At 47.5% G+C, this 22,866-nt stretch overlaps 1 protein-coding gene across 1 annotated transcript; it reads right to left on the bottom strand.

Moving 5' to 3' along the window:
- Positions 1-2,959: 2,959 nt before the first annotated feature.
- RFLNA (refilin A) lies at positions 2,960-21,723 on the bottom strand. Its single transcript, XM_030501887.1, has 3 exons — positions 21,167-21,723; positions 10,474-10,583; positions 2,960-8,366 (listed from the first exon to the last, which is right to left on the bottom strand). The coding sequence occupies exons 1-3, from the start codon at positions 21,374-21,376 to the stop codon at positions 8,033-8,035; spliced, it is 654 nt and encodes a 217-aa protein (XP_030357747.1). The 5' UTR covers positions 21,377-21,723; the 3' UTR covers positions 2,960-8,032.
- Positions 21,724-22,866: the final 1,143 nt, after the last annotated feature.

Below are 22,866 nucleotides of genomic sequence, written 5' to 3'. Positions count from 1 at the left end.
CACACAGGGCGATAGGAGCAGTTTGCTCTCCAGTGCAGGAGGTGATGGGCATCTTGTGATGGGAGGCTGCATGGCCAGGGTGCAAGCCTGGTGCTCTGGGGAGGTGCAGGGACCGCAGCAATCAGCTTGGAAGCAGCCCTGATCCCATTTGTATTTCAAGGAGCTGGTCTCAGGATTTGCTTGTGAGACAGGAAGAGCCCCGGGGAGATGATTTGTATGTTTATCTATATAGAAATATCTAATCACTGGGCTTGGAACAGGCTCGGGAAGGGAATCTGGAGGTGGTTAGCTGGAGAGGAGGATATTTTTATGCTAGAAATGTGCTGTCCGCCTGTTTGTAGGGTAGGAAGGATACAATAGGAATCAAAGGCTTGGCAGGATGAGCATTTTCATCCTCATAGATGTGAACTCCCCATCTGTCTTGGACTCTGAGGTGTGGAACTGTTTAGCTCCAATATCATTATTAGAAGCAGAAAATAGAGCTCATAAAACTCCCTCCTTACACCCCAAAAAAGCAATTCCAGGACCCTCTATCCTAGTTGTGAACAAGCCATTCCTGTGTTAATTTTCCCGCTGCGGCTGGGCTCGTTGCCAGGGGAAGGGGACTCAGTGCTCCAGCAGAAGCTGTGCAGCCCTGGGGCAGGTCCTTGCTCCTCTCCTCTGGAACCAGACCTGTTTAGAAACAGGCAGGGGAGCTGGGGATGCTTAATGTGGTGGGAAACCTGCGTGGCCAAGCCACGTTCCTGCTGGGCCACAGGATAACCATGGAGGCTGTACCTGTGGTGGGAATTGCTCCAAGAAACAGGCTGAAAATCAGCACTAGATACACTTCGTATCATGGCTGGGCAGACACTGCAGAGAGCAGTCGGGATAGAAGCCACCATCCCACCAGACCAAGCATCCAGGGGCCCATGAAGCCACCCTGGGGTCTCAAGTGCTGATGCTAAGGTGCCCCCGAAGCACTGAATATGCATCACGGGACAGGAGCTGCATCTAGAGCATCTCAGGTGGGTTTAGTCATCTGGGAGGTACTTGTGGAGCTACAGGGTCATCTGCACTGGGGACAGGGGGACCTCAAAGCATATCTGCTGTGACAGACTCCCATCCCATCCCATGTCTGCTCCCCAAAGAGAAGGCCTAAGTGACAGTTCAGTGTCCTGTGCCAGAGGAGATGCAGTTCATGTAGGTGGCCATGACACGCATCACTCCAGGCAAGATGCTGGTGGGTCCTTTGCATGGGCACAGATTCATGACAGTATAACAGGACAATACAACTTCCCTGCTGCTTGGTATTGCCAAAATCTTCCAAAGACACTTCTGCAGGTCCAGGCTGTGACATTGCCACCTGCTGAGCACAAGGAGCACAGACTTGCACACGGTAGCTTCAAGCTGATGGCTTGGCAGCAAGGGGAAGATTTTACTGCTCCAGTATCAGGTAAGGTTCTTTCTTTGGCAAATCTGTATTATTTGTTGACTCTACATAGCTCTGGAATGAAAGCTGACAAAGGCATCTGTCGTTCCCTCATAGCTCTGCTTTGTTGCGTGGATGCCAGCATGCAGGCTTTTATTGTTATTTAATTTGTAGTTGCCCATTATCAGCAACTTCTTTTAGGTGAGTCTTTTGGCATTTTATGCTCAGCATTCTTGCTGTCTGTAAAAGCAGCCTAAACCTTTCCTTCTGTTCATAAAGGCGTCTAGTCTAAATTTGAAGCCCATCCATTATACCTTCAGCACCTTGTAATCCCTCAGAGATATGTGCAATTACTCTCTGAAATATCCCAGGAGCAAAACTAATACCAAGCATCATCTGCTTAAATTTACAACATCCAAATAGCGCAGTAAAAGCCACAAGCTTAGGGCTTAGCTCATCTGAGCGCACTTGCCAAAACACATATCCTGCATCTAATACTGCTTTTGCTGCTGAGGATTTAGCTGCCACCTCAGGAGTCTTCATTGGACGGCATTCCTGGTTTATGGTTTTATTTAAATAACAGGAGTGGATGCACATGTCCTTCGTTTGGCATTTGGGTTTCAACCATTGAACTCGCCCAGTCTGTGCATTCCCTGCCTTCTCCACGTTGTTGTGTTTCTTCAGGTGCTTGAGCATGAGCATGTCTCCCATTCTTCATCCTAGGAGCAGTTCAGCCTTGATTTGTGTTAAAAAGCTTGGGATGATGATATAGGCACTTCCCATGCACCTGAAGCAAGCCTCTTGCATAACATGGCTCTCCTTCTCCTTTCCATTCCTTAGAGTTTAACAGCTGTTCTCGTCCAAGCCTATTGACTTCATCCCTATAAATCCAATATGATTTTTCCATAAGGATTAGTGTCAGATTCTCCCTGCAGACATCTTAGGTCTTGGAAGACAGTTGAGAGCTCTACTCATAACTGGCTGACGAGCCTGAGGCTTTTATAGCAATGGCTTTAAAAACGCAATTCATGGCTAGGCAGGGTTTTAGCCCTGATGCAACCCATCTGCCTTCATGATTTGGAAAGCCAGAACCTAGCAGGGGTCCTGATAGTGTACTGGGATGTGCACATCTGAATATGAAATAAGCATTACGTTGGTCTTCTTGCCCTGGAAGGTCATGGAAAAGCAGGGAGAGGAATTACCTAGACTGAACACCAGGGCTTCATGCCTGGGTAGAGCAATATCAGGCAAGAAAAGGGAAATGTAGAGTGAAGAAATGGTGAAATCTTGAAAGGTAAAACTGCCTCTGTGGGAAGTGTGAGTTTTGTGCCCTCTGCTTTCCCTGGGCACATGTGACAGAGCAGGTTTTACACATCACAGCACTGACAGGCTTGAGACCATTGCCCCCAAACCATAGGGAGCTGGGCTGAAATCCATGGACTAGGGAGGGACACACCAAAAATATTCCCCCAGGAGGGCAAAGGGGCATCAGGCAGCAAGTAAATGGATAAGGAAGTGAAGAGGAAGGAAACTCCAGATACATCAGCATGACAGTTTGAGCATTTTATTATGATATATAAATTTTGTCTTCTTAAATTACTCTCTCTGAGTTGAACAGAAAGGGATTATTGTGGAGGGGGGAATATACAAAAATAAAAGGATATTGTGAACTACTGCATCACCACATATACAACAGTAAAGTACTTTACAAGCACTTAGAGAATCAGACTTACAAAAATAAAAAATATGACACATCCTTATGCATTTCCACCAGTTACATGTTCTCTTCTTCCTTCTCTAACCTTCAAACACCTTTCAAACCCATCTTCAGGTCACAATTCACCTGGTAGGATACTTTGCTCATTTTGATGGCCATCACAGTATCTGAAAAAGAATCAGTGCCTCCCAAGGCTTATAAAATACAATGGTTATAGGAGAGCTTTAGGGAAGATGTTCAGAACAGATCAATCTGCGAGTGATGATCCTCAGGGAGCAGAGTGGAGAAATTTTAACATCCCACAACAAGATCTATCATTCCCTATAAAGTGCTCCCCCTCTCCACAGAGGCACAGCTCTGTGCATGTGTGCTTGATACGCACAGTCCCCTGCAAGCCTGGGGAACACTGTTGTTCAGAGTGGGACTGAATGACTGTGACAGAGTATGGCTCTGATTTTGGTTTGGCTCTAAAGAAGACAAGGATGCCCTTTCCTACAGGAAAAAAGGCAGGTTAAAACTACAATGGCTAAATATGCTAGCTCATGGTGTTCAAACACAGAACCATTCGCCTCTAGATCGGATTCACGCAGCCTTTAGTCTTCAGTTTGCTCTACAAAGTCCTTTGCTCATTAGCCTTCTAGTGACCTTTCCTGTTTTTTTAAAACTCACTCAACATAAATAGTAAATAGCATTCACTTCTCTGACCAGCAGCTCACTCAAACACTGCTATCAACACCCAAACCTCATTTCATCATGCCCAGAAAGTATGCACCTAGGGTGCGAATCTGTCTGTATTTCACATTGAGAGAAGTGGATCTGGCTTAGGAACAACAAGAAAAACAAAAAAGACAAGAGAAGCAGTAAACTGTTTGGTCAAAGTTGTGCTCTGTGGGTTTTGCAAAGTATTCCACAGATTCGGAGTTCAATATTCAGTTGGGGTTCCCTCTTTATGGCCCCAAATGCAAGGACAGCAATGCAGGCAGACCAGTCCCAAGCATGCTCGGGTGCATTCAGGGCCAAAACAATCACAGGAATGAAGGGGATGAAGGGCAAACCCCACGCCTTTGAGACAGTGACTTTTCATATTGGAAAAAACCAACCTTCTTCCCCAAAAAACAGATGCCTTCTGGGAAAGTTCTGATCTCAAAAATAACTATTGATGGAAAGGCAGAGTCGGAATTTACCCATCAGGTTTATAGGACTGGGCAGCAGGTACATTAGGATCCGGGGGAGAAATCCTGTAGCCACAGTCCCAGCTGCTGAAGGAAACTCACCTTTCTAAGCAGCATTTCCATGGTCTAAAGTAATCATTTGTATCTTTCAGAAAATATACATGAACAAAGATCTGTTGTTGAGATTAATAATGCTCCATTTAGAAGAAAAACACCTCTTTGGTGGGACTGATCATTCCTTTTAGATGTACAAACATACTACAGGTAAGGCACTTCTTGGCTGCTCGGAGTGATTCTTAATTGCCAACACACATAAACTTCAGTTTCTGGCATTTAAGCAAAAAAAGTCATCACTTTTCCCACTCATGAGCAACACGAACTTTGGCTCTTCTACAACTGCCTAATCCAGCCACGGTGATAGGAGCAATAGGGAGGGTGGGCAGCAAGGTGGGATCTGTGCCCAGGCAAGGGTAAAGACGTGACCCTCTGTGGTTTTCCTGTCCTCAGGAAAAACAAATTCCCTTTCCAATGCCACATTTCACTGAGCAGAAAAGCAGCTTGCGATGGGCCCATGGGAGACACCATGTAAGAAGGTATTTTTCAAATACTTCTACAGATCTCAGGCACTTGGCAATGACACAGTTTGGATGTGGTCCAGGGTGGGAGCCCACCATGGCCTGTCCATGGCTACACAGCTCAAAGTGTGCTCAGCAGCCTAGAAACCTAAACAGCTCTTTTTATTCCTGACATGGCAAAAGCAGAAAAGCTGCTTAAGCTCAAAGGAGCAGGAGCATGTTAGGTCATTTCTAGTCTATTTGCAGAGAAAACAAAGCATAAAGCTTCAAAGAGGCCTGGCCTGGACATGTGGTGAACCTGCAGTGCCAAGGATGCAGCCCTCCACTGCACCCTCCCAGGGGTCACATCCACCGGTGAGACCCTTGTCCCTGCATGATGAAAGACCAGGCTGTGGGTCAGGTCTCTCCACTGAACCTGTATTTGCACAGTAGTTTTGGGGCTTTCTTTGAATTCTTTCTTTCTGTTGCAGCCGATGTTTAGGAAGCAGAACTAAGAGTGGTCAAAGTGGGCAAAAGCCTGTAGCTGGCTATGATAGAAGAGATTTTCTGGGGAAAACCTGCCCTGCTTAAAGACCAGTGTGATCAAAAACTTTGTGCTTGGAGCAGGGGAATAATCCAACTGTTAACAGGAGAAAAGCCTGATGTATGGTCAGAATAGGGAGTCTGTGGCATCCCTTCAGCTTTGAGGTCAGCCTGTCTCTATACTTGCTCAGTGGAGGTGCCTGCAATCTCATCTGTCATCATGCAGGGATCTCCTGGGTACCAGTGCTGGCCCTGCTTTTGAAGCTGGATTATGCTGTTGCTCATCTTGGAAACCTAATCCCTTTGCTACACTCTCAAGCTGCATGGAAAGAGCCCTCCAGATCCCCCATAATTTACCCAGAAAGGCAGATGAATATTTCCACTGGTCACAAGGCTCACTCACCAGCACCTGGTGAAACAGGATAGATCTCAAGATGAGCTAACAAGTGCATCCCCATCTTGCACTGCACTGAGACCACATTCACCTGAGCTTCGACTGCCTAAACTAACTCCACAGCACTCAGGTTTGCTGGAGCTCTGGGGAGAAGGGTTGCTTCAGGCACAATAACCCCTCTGAGGCAGATGTTGCTTTTCCAAGCTTTGATGCTGACAGTCAATGACAGCAAAATCTGACCGATAACAAATGTATTGTTCCTGTGTTGCTGAAGAGAATACAACAGTAGGTGGAAGCCTTGGAAATCCTTTGAGAGATTTCTCCATAACAAGTCCTAACTCCCACATAGAGGCAGAGTTCACTGCCAAAGCACACATCTTGCAGTACCAATGATGCTTCAGCAGTCAGGACTTAGGTTTGTATATAAAGACCTTGCATTTACCTCTGATGGAAAACTTGTGCTCCATGTTAAACAAGAGAACTCTGTTTCATAAAGGTCACAGTTCTGGTCCCATTTACCAATTGCCTTCTGAAATTGATGGAAAAACTATTTAAAACTGATGGAAGTCACTATTTAATTTTTATTGGGTTTTTTGGGTTTTCAGATATATTTTTTTTTAATCTCTGTGGGTTTGTGCGTCAACTGTTCTGGGCAATCAGCTACGTCTTGTTGACATAGCTAATAGGGTTTCTGACTTGGCTGTTCAGTTGTGTTCTGAAATAACTCAATCAGACTCACAGCAAGTCAGGAACAAAATGGAAAGTTTAGAAGAGGGAAAGCTGGAAATTAATTTCCGGAGCTGTGTGGTTATTTTCTAAGTCTGGACTCTTCTGAGCAGCATGCAAAACTTCTTGGTAAGATTCTTGGAGACAATTCCATGCTATTTTCAAAGGCTATGTATTTGTGGGAATCCAGGCTCTTGCAGATTTTCAGTGAGCTACCAAAGTGAAGAGATAGCAGATGTGATTCATGAGTGGGGGAATGGTTTACCTTGGGATGGCTGTAGTGATTCCTGCTCTCTCAGGTGTTTCTTGATCCTTTTGCAGACACAGCTCAGCTGTTTGTGAAGAACCTGTTGATTGCTACAACCTAGCTGATAAAGGAAAACTGGGGTGGATTTGGGCTCTTCAATCCTTCAAGCTCTACACTAAGGAAGTCTGGCTGCTCCTCCACAGTCAGTGAAGCTGTCCACACCGCAGGTATGCAAACTATTGACAGGGTGAGCAACCTTGGTCATGAGTTAACCCTGCACTGCCTTCTTTGAAGCTAGACAGCATCTTCCTGTACTACACTCCTCTCTGCAATACAGCCATACCCTGAAACTCAAGAGGGTTGCAAGTGTGTAAAGATCCCTGTAAATTGTGTGTTCAAGACAACAAACAGCATGGGACACTTGGAATGACAGTAGTTTTGAAATAGGGAATTTGGCTCCTAAATCAATTGGGCACTTTTAGGAAATAGCCCTTCAGCTATTCAGTTTCCTCAATCTCCCCTGCACACTCTTGGCTGGGCTCACAGAAGAGGTGGTCATGCTCTGGTATAAGCTTTTCTCCTACCTTTGGTTGTGCTGCGCCTTGCTATGGTATATAAACATCTAGCTGCTAGCAAGTGCACCTTGTGCCTGTTTTCTTCCTCTTTTTCTTGGTGATAGTCCCTGCTCCTCCCAGTAAGTTAGACCTGTGATTACTACAGTGTAATACTGCAACTATCTCCCAGATGAGCTGCGGGGCAAGCTGTGATGTACTGATACAAAGAACCACTTCCTCTGCATTTAAACTCTAAGAGACGTGGCTTGGTGTATGCTGGGTAGACTGGATGCTGACACTGCAGTTGGTCTTCCCTTTGGAGAGATCAAAATAGCTCCGAAGGTTACAGTGAGTCTCACCTATGTGCTAGACAAGAGCTCACAAGGCAGCACTTTGCTATGGGTAACAGGGTCCTTTGTCATCTTGATTTCATCTAAACACAAGTCAAAAATAGATACGCTTGGGAAAAAAACCAACAAAAATAAAATCCAGATCATGAATGTCAGGAACGTCACAAAATACAAGCCAGCCTCTCACTGATCAAAACCATTCCGTGCCCTGCGAGCCTCCTCCCAGCCAGTTCAGCCTCACCCGAGACGAGACGATGTGTTCTCCAGCCATTAGTATTCACTTGCCATCAACGAAGACCCAGCCAGAGACCCAGCAAAGGCCACGGCCTCCTCGAGGTCGCACGGTTGCCAGCGGCAGGGCGGATCAGAGGGTCTCGCTGTAGATGACGCACGGGCTGGTTTCCTCACAGAGTTCCAGCTGCACGCTGGAAGCAAACCAACGCTTGGCACAACCCAAGCTGTAGTTGAGGGTGGTCCGGTAAATGTTCTTGGCACGCTTTGGAAAGATGATGGTCGTGCTCTGAAACCTCAGTGGCTTCTGGCGGGGCTCAAAGATCAGCTGGGACTTGTAGTTCCGCCAGGTACAATTGGGAGCAGCAATGATTGTCTCGCTGTAGGTGGTGACGGTGGGGATGGGGCCGTAGAAAATGTCATCCCGATAATGCTTCTCGGAGTCATACTTCACCTCGGAATTGCACCTACAGAGGAAAGCAAGGTATGAGGAACACAGCCCAGGCAGCAAAGAAGATAGGTAGGACTCTTCTTTAACCCTTTGGAGCTGGCAACATTTATGACCTCTTGTTGCACAAACATTGGGGCTAACCCTACAATCCAAAGCAGAAGGCCAAGAGGACTCCCTCCTGCTGGTGAATCCTAGTGGAATACCACCATACTGTGAACCCATCACAGCATTTCTGCAGTGCATATGCACCAAAGACCAAGCCTGCCTAGTCATGTCAGGGCAGAAAAGACCTTACTGCACAGGCTCAAAACAACTTCTTCCTCTTATTTCCTCTATGGGTTCCATTAGGGCCTCAGCTCAGCCCTAAGAGCTACACAGGAAGCAAACACCCTGTTAGCAAAGCACATCAAGAGGAGGTGAAACCCCTCACCTGGGGTAGGTCAGAGGCTGAGGACTGGACAATCCCCCATGGACTGTGTAGAAAAAGCTCAAAATCCCAGGAAAATTCTTGATCCAGCCTTTTCCTGAGCATTTTTAACAAGCCATGCAGCATCAACTTGAAATGCTGCAGGCCCCTGACCATTGCCTCATGGTGGTAGGTCTCACCCACTCACTACAGCTAGTGCTACACTTGGGGGGCGTCACTGCCCCACTGACCAGGCTGAATAGATGCTGCTGGTGGGCTGTGGGCATGGCATGTCACACTGGGGCCTGGGGAAACCTGCTTCTCAACACAGTATGCCTGCTGCTGCTTTCACAAGCCTTATTGTCCATGCAAGCTCTGGCTTGGCAGGAAAATAATGCCCTAAATAAGGTTTTCATAGATGGCAGAAGCATGGTTGTAATGGACACTTGTTGAGATGTCAAGACTGTGTGTGTGTCCTTTCTTTGCCTTGCCATCAAAGCACAAAGACAACCAAGCTAGCTAAAATCAGAGTGCTGGGACATGGGGGTGAGGTTGCTTGTGGGGGCCTACAGAAAACCGAAGCAATGGTCAAATAGCAGGAAAAGCAAAGAGATGCTGTGGATATGGCTGTCCAATATCCAAGCCATTGGTCTCAGAGGAAGTGGCCATCTTAACAGCTGACAAATGAAGAACCCACAAAACATGGGATGTCTACAGGCATCCGGAAGGGATGTACAGACACCAGGCCACATAAAGAGCTTTTCCTAGAATCCCTGGCCATGGGGAGCAGCAGGACTTCCACTTGTTTTCCCTGCTCCCCAAAGGCTCCTCTGGCAATCAGCAGCCAAGGAATGTGCAGCTCCATGTAAGAAAGATTAAAAGCTGGGTGTGTGCTTGTCATTACCTCCACCCGGAGGGGGGTGAGTGATTGTGCACCACATGTAACCTGAGCTGCTGGTAATGTATTTTGCACAGCGAGGGTGTAAGCAAGTCATTCAGCACACTCAGAACAAGACTCCGATGTAATCACCATAAAAACACCCCCGCTGGCAGTTCCTCAGCAAGCAGAGATTTACTGGGGTACGTTTCCAGAGAGACGTTTGCATAGGTTGCAGGGGGTGGGAATTGGGTTTACACCATCCCTGCCCCAAGCTGTGTGTAACTGCTCCATGCTGTTTGCAGAGTACATTCCACACCAGCAAAAGAGAAGCAGGGTCCAACGTTCATGCATTGGCCGCAGCACCGGTCACAAAGTGGCTTGAAGGACCATCTCCTCATGAGGAGGAGCTCATTCTACCTCTGTTGGCTGGTCTAAGGTTGGTTTCTCTGCAGCAAGGGCTAACAAAACCAGGTGATAATTATACAGGTGTGCCTTCTACTGAGGATGTAAGTCAGCAGGGAACAGGATGAAGACAATCAGGTTATTCAGTGGAGGCCATCAAGCCTACAGATGGTAATGGTTTTCAATCATAGCCTTGGAGTTGAGCTGGCCTTGGAAGGAAAGCCTTCTCTTGAAACCTCCTTCCAGTTCCTGCCTCCTCCCCTCCACCTCTGCTGCTCTCAGTGTTTTTGATTCAGGCATTACTCTCACCCCTGTCCCTCCCTTCCCATCAAAATAACCATGACTCCCATTTGTAAACATACTGTATTTTTTTGCAGAAGGGAAAGCACCAGAAAAAGACAGAAATCCCACCTTCCCACCCAATCCCATCTGTACCTGATTTCCTGCACGGGCTCAGGGGTCACCTCAATGCTTTCTCCAAAAAACACGGGGTACATTCGAGGCCTCACCTCTGGCATGGATGGGTTCAGGAGCAGGTAAGGCATCTGCAGGGAAGAAGAGCACAGCAAGTGTTGGGATACAACAGATGAGGCTAGCATGGTTTATAATGTGTTGTGGATGGAAGCCGAGCAGCCAGCACTGAACTCTGTCTCTTGAGAGTCCCATGGAAGGCACTGCAGGTGACAGCCTCTTTGGCAATGAGAGGTGACTGTGGCAGCATCAGGACCAACTTTGTTTCATGCAAGCTAAGCTCACCTTGCTTGCAGTCCCTGTCCTTTCAGGGTTGTAGCAGGGCCCTAGGTTAGGGTAGTGTTCATCACACTCCTCTCCACACTTAAAGTCAACTTGCTGAAAACCAGCCTTAAGGCAGTTGGCAGAGAACAAGACTATTAACCCCCATCCTCACACGAACAAGCTTTGCCTTTAAGATGTCTTGACTTTCTGATCTACTTGCAGCTGCATCCATTTACAGACTGACTGCCAGCTCCCAGGGCTGATGTGATGCAGCAAACTGCCATGCACCCACCAATGCCACCCTCTCCACCTCCCTCTGCTCAGCACATCACCCAGGTAAGTGCCCACTTTTCAAGCACTCCATGCTACAGTATCTGTTTGCTGAAATTTAGCCACCCCTTTCCTTCTTTCTTTCTTGTTTCTCATGGGAATTGTAACTGTTTGGGGGTTTGCTTTAGCCCTGATGTTGCCTTCACTGTTAAGAATTAACAAGCCTTACAAAGACTCAAAGGAGCTCCATGCAGGAGCATGGAGAAGTGCTCAAAGTCTGACATAACACAGAGAAACGGCCTAAATCTGCTGACTTAAAGGATGTAGGTCTACTTAAGTGAGATGTGTATATATATTTTTATATATATGCTGAACATAATATATCACTTGCTGAAGTCACCATGACAAAAGTGGCTGTTGTGCTCCAAGAGATAGTCTAGTTACCCATGCACAACTGTGGGGTGAGACACTGGGCACCTTGTAACCTCTGCAATGCAGGAAACGAGTTGCAAGCCAGGAGTTTTTAATGAATGGAGCTGTTCCTACTCCTGACACCAAAACCTGGATTTTTAAGGCTAATTACACCCTGAAGTTACTCACTCTGACAAATTGTCACAGTCCAGCCTAGGGCTACTCTGCCCACCACAAGAATGAGTAATCCCACTACTCCATACTGGAGTGCTCTTAAACATCAGTTCCCACACATAGGGATCCTGTGTCTGGTGTCTGGCCTAAACCCAGCAGCTAATTAAGCCTAATCCTGCCCTCATGAAAAAATGTCGCTGCAGGTTTTGGTCCCTGCCAGCACTTTTCTGTCGGCAGCAATTTATGACATACAGGGACACAGATCTCTTTAAAGCAGAGGGCTGGAAGCCTCTGTGCTGGGTTGAAAGGTCTCTAGATGGCTGAAAAGCTCATGGAGTTTTTCCATTTTACACCATGCACAGGTCATGTGTGCTAGAATCACAGCTGTATTTCATCAGTGTAAGTCAACCAGATCATGTCAGGACTCACTTCTGGTAGCTGAGGATACTGCTCTTGTATTCGCTTGCTCTTCCCATCCCATTCCTTTCCAGCTACCCCAGCATCTTCTGGTTGGGTAGTACAGGAGGGAACATGGGAGCTGTGACCTGGTTCCCACCAGCAGTGCTGCATAAGAGCAGCTTGTGCCCTGCTCTGCACAACATGCAGGTCCCCAAACGTTTGCCAGGTTATCCCTCAAGCCAGTGTTAACTGGCAAAGCTCTGCTGAGTCTGCTCAACAGCATCAGCTCCCACCAGCTGAGGTCTGTTTTTCTCTAGTGGCTTGGGCTTTCTGCCTTAGGCTAAGGCAAAAAATGCCATTGCTCCATCTGAATTTGCCAAGCCCTTCAATTCTGTGTCCCAAAGCCACAAAGCTGTTTACTCTTTTCATGCTGAAATATCTCCGTACTTCACTGCTGCGTTAAACTGTAAAGTAAAAATGGCCAACCCCTCTTTTTGATTAAATATTTCCATTCCGTTGTCAAAAAAGGACAGTATTTGCATAGGTCGGGGAGGAAAGATATGTTCACCCTCACTACCAGACACTGTCCAAAAGGCAAAGTTCATTCCCGGATTGCTTTCAACACTCTTGACAGGGGAGGCCAAGGGCAGCCTTTCTGGTCATAAATAAAGCTCTTTGCTTCTGCAATGTGAATTGTTTACAACAGACAAGCCTTAGTTCACAAGGGTGCAGATCTCCAGCTTTTAACAGCCCGCATATGGCCAGAGCTCTTTCTAAAGACATCTTGTATGTGAGGAGAGATTCATTTGTGCGCAGGAGTCAAATACCATGTGCACATGCATTCATGGGCTCTGTGATCAGCAGACAAGCTGGTCTTTTGGGGGTTCACCTGCAAAGAGATGTGGATTGCTTTAACTGGTAAAGGAAGAAAAGCTGGGGATACATGTTCCTCCTTCAGGAGACTGTTCTCTTTCTCCTTATACTCCTATGGCCATACCTGACGTTGGCAAAACTCCAGCTGAGAGCCTGCCCTCTTTTTACACTGTGTCCACTAAAGAGAGGCCTTGTCCAAAAGGCCCCAAACTGGTCTCTGCTTGCAAATGAGGTGAGAAAATTGCCATCTCTGATCCTCCCTGTGGAAAGTCTAGCTCAGCAAAAGGTGTTTCCAGCTTCCCAGATGAAGCACTGAATGTGCACAGGGCAGAAAGGTGGGTCTTGTCCTGTAATATGAAGAGCAGACCTAAAGGTATGAATACCTCTTACTGGAAGATATTTGAATGTCCTATTTTTACCCTGAACCATGACTCTCAGCACAAAACAAGGCTGACTTAAAAGTGGTTTGGCCTTTTATATCCCACCCTGAAGACAATGCTACTGACCAGGGTGCAGGTTTGCAACAGGCTCTGAAAGGAAAGCCCCCACCCTTGAACTACCACTGCCTCTTCCAGCACCACCCAGATGTTTTCCAGACGGCATCCACCCAAGTCCATGCCCAGCTCCACCCTCCTGATGTGATCCTAAGAACGTGCATCTGGAGTTCTCTGCACATCCTGTTCTCTTCATGCACTTTGGGGAGCCTTTGCAATGCTCACCTTGGCTCGGGAGGGGCAACAGTTCTGAGTGTAACCAGCAAAGCTCGTGTTTTGCTGTTTACCTAAAATAAGTCACAGCCACCAAAGACAGTTTCACACTATGGTACCCATCACCCAAAAAGTGGAGAGGCAGACAGAAAGGGAAGGCTTTACTGTCCCAGCTTTTATACAACAGATGTTTTTAAGCCATGCTGCCAAAACTGACTGCAAACTTAGATAACCTGAAAAAGGCTGGAGACACTGGTCTTCTTTACTCCTCCTGGCCAGGGACAAGGGAAAATTGGCTAAAATGGAACAGCTGTGAATTAAGCGGCTTCTCAGATCCAGACTAGCCTGCTAGAATGCCAAATAACAAATTCGGGTGGATGGTAACCATGAGCCTCTTTGCTAGATTAACACAAGAGAAATCCAGATCTCTCAGCAGTTCCGCAGAGGGCATCTCTACAGTGCAGTTTAAAGAGGCAGGTTCAAAGAAGCCATTTCAGTGCTTCCAGGCAAACAAACCTTCACACTTCTTGCTAACATAGGCTGACACTAAACATCCCTAGACACGAGGATGGAGGAGGCAAGGTCCTTCCTGTGGCTTAGCATCTGGCCCTCAGATTTGCACAGGAACAGGCTTCAGAGCCCGCTGTGTGCCGCGGGTGCTGCTCAGGCAGAGCATGGGCAGAGAGGCAAAGGCGTCTGTTGAAATCCCAGGTCCCACAGCAGGGAACAGGAAACAAGAACATGCCTCAGAACAATACCAGTGTGCATGGAGAAACCGGCTCTGTCATGCATGGCTGAAATCAATCACAAGTCAAAAAGCTGCCACTGAATGTGGTGAGAGCAGAATTAAGTCATCTCCAGGTTAGTTCTGGATGGAATGGTGATGAGACTACTTGCATTGTGGGTTTACTTTTCTCTGGGCAGGGAAGGGTGATAAAAAGCATTTCCTAATGCATTTCACATGCTGTAAACAAGCATCAACTTCAGACCTGCAGGCTTAGCCTGATTAGTTTAGAAAGCTGGAATAATTGAGGACATTGGCAAGCCTAAGCCAGCAACCTCTACCACCCGTCAGAGACCATTACAGATTCACACTTCTCTACCACGAGTAGCACTGTGAGCTGCTGCAGGTCAGAAACCTTGAAGTCACCTGAAGTCTGAATGCAAAAGATGTAAATAACTTACAAAGCACAATCTAAAAATAGAGATCATCTGTAAGACCCTGAAGTCTGCTCACCAAACAAGCAACTGAATTGCTTGCACGGAGTGAAAGGGTCACTGAACAGTAAGCTCAGGTTTACATAGAGGCAACTGAAAGATGCTTCAGGTGACATTTCGTTTCACCTCCACTGATGTCCTGAAATGTCTGCTCCTGCATCTCACCTGGAGTAATCAAGGAACAGGGGATATGAGCTCTCCAAAAGCTTTGTCTTTGGGACCGAAATGTTATGTGCATAGCACGTGTCAAAAGCTGGCTTTTTGGCAAGAGTTTGACAGCAGCTCCTGTTTCTGCATCTGTTTTAATGTAGAAAAAACAAAACAAAAATGTTCTGTCTGTCAAAAAAAGGTACTTACTCAATTCTTTTAACTTCTGCACAGGAATGGTTGAAGAACAACAACATTGGACTGCTGAGCTCCCTTGAGAAAGTGAGGATCCTTGGCTCATTTCTAGCAATCACTCAGCAATCTCCAGACACTGCACAAATAAGGTGAGTTTCTTTATTGCCCTGCACCACAGATGGGCTGGCTGGGAGCAGAGATTGCTGCACACTACTGGGCGTCACTGATGGCGAAAAGGAGAAACTCCCATGACTTTAGACAGGGTGACCACAAGAGATCCACAGTCGAAGTCTATCTATCCAAAGACCAAACCCCAGAGTTGCTGTGCTGGAAGGCTACAGCTGGGACCTGATTAATCTGTCCCTGGTAATTGGGGTTGTGCTGCAATTTAGGAGATGCAGCTCTGCAAAAGCCACCACAACAGTGTCATCTTTATGCAGGGAGAGGAGGAGTCTGGTAGTCCAGGAAGGTTGAGGAGCAAAAGGGAAGATACTGGGATATCAAACAGTTAGCCCCATGCATCACACTATACCATCAAAACGGAGCCAAGGTGAAAATTAAGTAGCAAATGTGCCATCATTTTTATGTCCTTTCTGGTAGATAATTTGTTTCAACCAGCAAAGAGTTACAGTATTATTAAAAAGTTGAAGTGCTTTCTTGTTTGGCTGCATTTTTCCCTCTGCCTTAACCCTGATGCCTTTCAGGCATGTAACAGCCTGGGCAGCTAAACTCTGCTTTATTCAAGTATTCCACAGATAAACAGAGATAAAATCGTTTGCTGCACAGAAATTCAATCTACAGCTAACCAACAGCACTTCCTTTAGGGTGGCATAAGTATTATGGAGGGGCTTTTGCTTTAGGACAGACACACATTGCATGAGTGACATCTCAGTGACTGGTTCCTGGGTGTATTTAGATCACAGGGTTCTGAACAAAAGCAAGAATAATATAGTGCTATTTTACCCCTAGTAATTGTGTAGAGTCAGTGGGCTCTGGAAAGGTACTTTTCATTTGGGGTAACTTACAAGAATGGAAGCAGTTATCAAATAGTAATCAAAGGTGAGGAACAAAGTGCCATGAAACTGATGTGAAAAATACTGTTCTTTAGCTTCCAAATTCCAGGCAGTAAAGCAAAGAAAGGGAAAGAAAATTACTGTGACTTGAAATAAACCCCAAAAAAACCTTTCCCCAGAGAGCACAAAGGGACCAGAACTGACTGACTCCTTTTGCTATGGTCATTATGTGGAAGGCACTAAGATGCACCATTAGATCTGGAGGGACTGTAAGGGGAAGCAGTTTTCCAAGTGTCAGGGCTACAGACAGGATACGGCTTCCCAAATTCCCAGCTCCTCACTTAGCTAGGGCATAAGCAAATCTCTCACCATGTTTTCCCACTATGGTAACATGTCAGGTCTATGAAAATGTCACTTTACTCAGCTGTTATTTACAGCTGTAATGAAAGATCGGGCTGAGCTATTTGACACACATCCACATTCTCCGTTCTAGCTGATAAGCAATATTTGTTTAACAGATGATTTATTTTCCCAATATCTTCACGTATTGCACATGATGAGTAATTTATACTAAAGCCGGATGAGATTATATTTGGAGGTGATAACAGTAAAAGCAGACCTGAGGTAGAAAGCAGGGCTTTATTATTGCAAAGACTTACATCCTTCCTGCCTATCTCCCTCTTCTATTTCAAGTGGGAAATGTGTGCTGCTTTGCTTATTGTCCGCAGTGTTACACAGGGATGCAATGGAAATTAAGGAATAGAAGACACCGCCCTTGATATAGCCACGTTTTTCATGGTAGATGTTGAGACCCCTATGACTGTTTCCCAGAAGAGACATCTGTCACAGTTTGCAGATTAGGTGAGGTACAGAATCGTTCCTCCTCCTTTGCATTGAACGAAGGAGGAAGAAGAGCGGGTGTGCATTTGGAACTGTACAGGGGTTTGCCTTTACTAGGTGGTGTAAACCTGAAACCACCACCAACCCCTGCTGAGAGAATTCCTGCAGGATCCCGCCCCATGGGAGCGGTTCTGAAGTAGGTCAGGATGCCAGGCTGCAGCCAGATGGGTGCCTCGCTCCCTGCCCAAGCCTGGGGCTTTCCCCAGAGCTGCTGGGACCCACTTGTGCTTGGAGAGGCATGTCCTTGTGCGGGCTGGCTCAGGTTGGGGTGCTGGGCCTTTCTTTCTCACGTGCTTTCCCTGTAGGTGTTGGCAGGTTGGAAGTTACATATTACCTAGAAACCCTTTGATGGCCATGCTCCTCACCTAGTCCCCACAAAACAGTCCCCCTTTCCATGCAGTACGAGATGCTGGCTCTGTGGCCCAAGGGCTCTTCAAAATGCAGGATTGCCAGGAAGAGGTGTTTTGGTTTTGGCTTTTTTTTTTAATGTCAGCCATAAATCCAACAGGTTTGGCACATGTGCTGACCTGGACCCTGTTGTTGGGACCATGCCCTTGAAGGCTGCGCCAAGGGACAAGGTATCCTCCTCCTCTGCACTTGAGATGAAGCTGGAATCTCCTCCCACCACACAAGACTGATGCTGGCACCGCACTGTTGTTCATCATAGCTCCTGAATGTAAGTAGAAATTGGCATTCATCTGACAGCTGATCCACTGGGATATAGTCCTGCAAAGTCAGTGCTCAGTGAGGCAGGTTGCATGCACAAATAATTCTTTCAAATAAAAAGTTCTGCAGTGGCAGAACTTGTTGCAATGGGACACGAAGTCTGCTGCTTCAAGAAAGCCTGAGTGATAGTTCTGCAGATTAATGTGATCCTGATCTCCACTGATATCCATTAAGAGACATGCTACTGAATGCAAAGCACTTATTTCAGCAGTTTTAGCCTTAAACTATATCCCAGGGCAACAACAGGGAAAACTCTAAGCAGATCTGGCTGCTATGATGCAATTTCATTCCCTAACCTTCCAGCAACTCCTTTGTGCTGTGTCCTTCTAATATTATTAGAAATGTATTTAATGTATTTATATTCCTTTTGGCCCAGCATTACATGCAAAGCCTAGAGAATTCAGTAACTCAAATCCTAAGAATCAATTTAATCATGTTTCAGATTTAAAAAGCAGAACTAGATAAAAGTCACTTTCTATTTTCATTGGGATATTTGTGCTTAAGCACAAAACAACTGAAAAATTCTCTACATAGGCTTTATTTGATGAAATAAAAGCCAATTTCTCCTGCACTGCAAGTAAAATGCAAGTTAAAAAAAAAAAAAAAATCCCTAAATGGTGTTGAACTTGTGGTATTTATGACTCTGGCCCTAAATTGCCTTTCATATTTTCTTGGATCCCAAAGCTGTCGCCAAATTGGCTGGTTAAATGTGAATAAATGGTACATTGTCTTTGAAACAAAGTTGTGCTTATTAAAGAGGAGAGAGTTTACTTTTTCGGAGTCACAGTTCATAACACAAAGCAGAGAGAGAACAGATTTTACACACAAGAAAGCCTTCAATAAGGGCATGCAATCTCATTTTAGTCTGTACAAGAAGAGATGTCCTAGAGCAGAAAAATTCTTCAACATATTTGTGAAGTCAGAGCAAAATAGCTGACTACAAAAGAACACAACTGGGTTCAGACTGGTGGTTCCGATAGGTCTGCAGCAAGGAATAGCATGAAATACTTCCCACAAATCTGGAATGTTGTTTTCTTCACCTGACAGCAATTTATTGTAACTGTACGTACTAGAACTTTGGCCGTGACTGAGCTTATATATGGTTTTATAGCATTATAACACAAAGAGTGCAGGCTGCATTCCTGGCTCTGTCACGTTTATAAGCAAAACAAACACTAATATAAGAGGCAATTAAAAAAGGCATGGCTTGGTGTGCAAATAGCTGCAATTATTGATTTGCCAATTCTGCATGCTCTGATGAACAGCAGAGTAGTAGAGTTAAACAGAAGCACATTCATGGATTGCATAATTGCTCATAGATCTGCAAGTCCTTGTTAAATGGCAAGATTAAAGCTAATTAGACACCGAAATTTGGAATATGAAGCAAGCAAAGCTCGCCATGTTTTTCCTGCTTTCTTAATAACAACTGCAAGTACAGTATTTGCAGGGTGGAAGTGAGAAGTGAGACTCTGTACAGCCAAACAGAGTGAAAGTTCCTAGTTAGTTCATTATTTTGCAGTGTACCAAACAGTCAGAGGTCAAGAGCACAGTCCTGCACCACTGTTACCAGCATAGGTATTAAATTCCTGTTGCAATGTGATACAAAATCTACAGTGGGAATTCCTCTGAAATGTGTAAAATGTTCATTTATGATCAAGTTAAAATAAACTGGAGAACTTAATTTTGCCTTACACAGACTTAGTTTCCCGTAGGAGCCAAGCACTAAAACTCTCAGTCCTAACGGCCCAAGAGCTGAAATTGGTTTTTCTCATGCTCTTTCATCTTCGATATCTAAGGGCTTTCTTGGGAGGAGTGGTGGCCAACTGTCATATTACTGGAATGGAGGCAGTCATATCCCCATTACAGAACTCCGCAGACACCTCCACCCCAGCTGTTTTCTGGTCCAGCCAGCCTTCATTCATCTTCCTCCTACATTTTATTTTACAAACACATAGCAACAGCCTGATCCTGCCAAACCAGAGGCGTGTGGGCAACTCTTTGTACATAAACAGTCCCATCCGGATGGCACACTCCCAGGCATCTGCAGGTAAGGCTCAGTATCTGGAACCGCAGCATTAGCGCGGTTGAGGTCTGATTTTCATAATTAACACCTCACACCCTACTCACCATAGTCTGGTGAGAGGGAGTTGCTGCTCATGGGGAAGGTTTTGGCATGCTCGGGAGTAAAAGGCAGTTTTTAATAACATGCTAAAATAGCCTTAGAACTTGAGCAAGTAAATGAGGGTGTGAGAAGCCGTTGCAAAATGTCTCTACTGGGAAGAAGTTTGAATTGTCACTAATCCATACATAGATAAAATTTTCCCATGGAAAGATTTATGCTGTAGTTTTTATTCCATATAGAAGCCCATTGACTGTGTTGAATACACCTACAAATGTCTTTTATATGTTAAAAATTGAAAGATCCTTGGGGAAGGACTTTCATCATCCTTCAAAAACCTCCACCACCGTTGCTTATGCTCTGAAGTCTGAGTTTTAAAAACAGTTTTTATAGCTAAGGGATAAACAAAATGAAGCAGAGTAATAGTCACAATAAATCTACTTAAATCCTATTCCAGAGTCAACTGTTTCACTGGCACTGACTCAGGCTAACTGAAATCTGCAGTGCTACTGCCAGCTGTCCAAGCTTACAAACCACTAACCCTGCTCTGCTTGGCCGTGCATCGCACAAACCTTTCATGCAGACTCATGCCACAAAACCCCACTGCAGCAAAGGGTAGCAGCATGCAGCCTTCCCCAGACTCTGTCTCCATACCAACTTGCCGGACAGACATCTATACCCTGCCCCAAGTTAACAGACAGTTTTGTCTTTTCTTTCAGTAAGAACTCCAGCAAATGTGGCTCCAGACTCCTGACAAAACAAATGTGGGATGCCAGTGTGTAAGGATGGCTGGGAGCCTGCCTCGGTCCAGATGGATGCAGCTCCAACCTGTACCTACCAGGCAGGACAGTGTCACTGAGAAGAAAGTACGCTTTGGTCCTTAAGGTAGGCAGGGGAGCCTTTTCAGACCTGGGTTTCACTCTCACACCATTATTAGAGTTTACCCAGCCAAACTACCAATACTTATGTGAGTGTATCAGAAATCCCCCTGCTTGGGCACACCAGCAGTGATGCCAACACCAAACTGCAGCCACGATGGGGCACAAGCAGCCCCGGTGAGCCCTCGTCTATGGGTGCAGGTAGACAGGCACTGAGAGGGGACACAGCCAGGGTGCCCAGGGGTGCCCCTGTTAGCGGGCACAGGCCCTTTCCCCGCTGCCCCCTACTCCAGGGCATTCCAACCTGTCTCCCACCCGGTGCCCGGAAAGAACAGAGCCCAGCGCTCGGGGTTTGGCTCTTACCACTTTGCCGTCCTTGGCCTCCCGCCGGTGCCCCGGGGCCGGGGGGTCCGCACCGCCGCTGCCCCCAGCTCGGCCCTCACCGGGCGACAGGGAGTAGAAAGGGGGACTGGGGCTGGGGGGCAGCCCCGAGTCCGGGCTGTCCAGCAAGCCTTCCCGGCTCTTCTCCTTCAGGCTCTCGTCCATCCCTTGCAGCTGTAGGTGACCTACCATGTCTGGGGGGCAGCGAGGGGGCCGCAGCGGGAGAAAATCCTCCAGCGCCGCCCGCCGCGGAGGGAGGGAAGGGGAAAGGAGCCCGGCGGGCGCCCCCTGAGCCCCGATCGCCGCCACCAGCCTGCCGGAGCCCGGGCTGAGCCTGCTGCGGGGGGCAGCGCCAGCATCGGCCGGACCGGGCTGTCCCGGCCGCCTTCCCGCTACCCGGTGCCCGCGCCCTGCCCGCCCGTGAGGCGGCCCCCCGGGAAGGGAAGCGAGGCCCGATCCCGCCGCCCCAGCCTGGCGGGGGGACGCGGCTGGTTGCGGGCGGCGGAGCCCGGGGCAGCCCCGCCGGCAGGGAGCGCTGGGCGCGGCGGGGGACGGGGCCGGGCGGGCCGCGGTCGTCCACAGGCTGCCGCCGTCCGCCCGCCCGCCGCCTCCCGGCGGCCCATTTATCCGGAGAGGGTGGGAGGGGAGCCGGGGAGCGCCCTCCCCTTCCCCCGGCCCCCCAGCTCTGCCCCGGCCGCACGTTGTCAGGCACTTCCCAGGCGGGGAGCGCCTTTAGCGCCGCCCGCCCGCTCGCTTCCCCTCTCTGAGGAGACCTGAGGCAACCTCCGGCCACCGCGGTACCCCCGGCCCTCGGGAGAGGGGCCGGGCCACCCTCCCCGCCACCGCAGGGCTGCGGGTTTGCTCTGCTGACTTCCCGCTCCTCTGTCCGAGTTCATCTTTGCTTCTTTCCCCTCAATTCTGTGTGACTTTTCCCTCAGTTTTGATCTTTCTCCCTCTTTCACCCCCAAAGCAGCTTTTCCCCTCAGCGTCAAGGTGTGCAGGCATGAGGGAAGAGTTCTTCTCAAGAGCCGTTGTCCCTCTTTGCTTTGAGGTGGCTGAGGGCGGCTCCACCAAGGCAGAGGGTCACCATGGCGCTGCTGGCTACTGAGGTGTGCAAGCCCGCCATAGCCCTTGTGCTGGCCATACCCTCATGGCGGTCCTTACACCTCACACTCAGTGCAGCCCAAAACGCCATCTCTTTCTTTGTCTCCACAGATGCAGGTCCACAACCACTAAGGTTGTGTTTGAGGCCACCATAAACACAATGGGATGGCATCCCAAGTACCAGCACAGCCAGGAGGAGCAATGTGTGCCAGAGGCACTGCCAGTGCTGAGGGGAATAGAGAGTCCGTATCAACCCTCAGGGTTTGGAGAAGCAAGCAGCGGTTAAACAGGTCAGGCTTGCTGAAGCCAATATGGATATTTATTGCACAATAACTGGCTGATGTTAACATTACCTTGTCCACAGCCTTGTTATGTTTTTCTCATCATGTTTTCTCTCCACATGGAGTCTAGACTGTGAGAAATCTGGGGCAGGCCCACTCATGCAGCTCAGCCTGGTGGAGCTTTGTTCACAGCCGCCTCCTCTTGAGTTGTTGGCCCAGCACCCAGCAGAATGGGACTGTGGCTTAGTGCTACAAACCCAACAAACATGATGTTTGTTGTGGCAGCTGATGAAAATG

Source organism: Strigops habroptila, chromosome 11, assembly GCF_004027225.2.
Source record: "Strigops habroptila isolate Jane chromosome 11, bStrHab1.2.pri, whole genome shotgun sequence".
Taxonomy (NCBI): domain Eukaryota; kingdom Metazoa; phylum Chordata; class Aves; order Psittaciformes; family Psittacidae; genus Strigops; species Strigops habroptila.
Note: the sequence above shows the minus strand (reverse complement) of the source record. Positions and strands in the feature narration are given on the sequence as shown.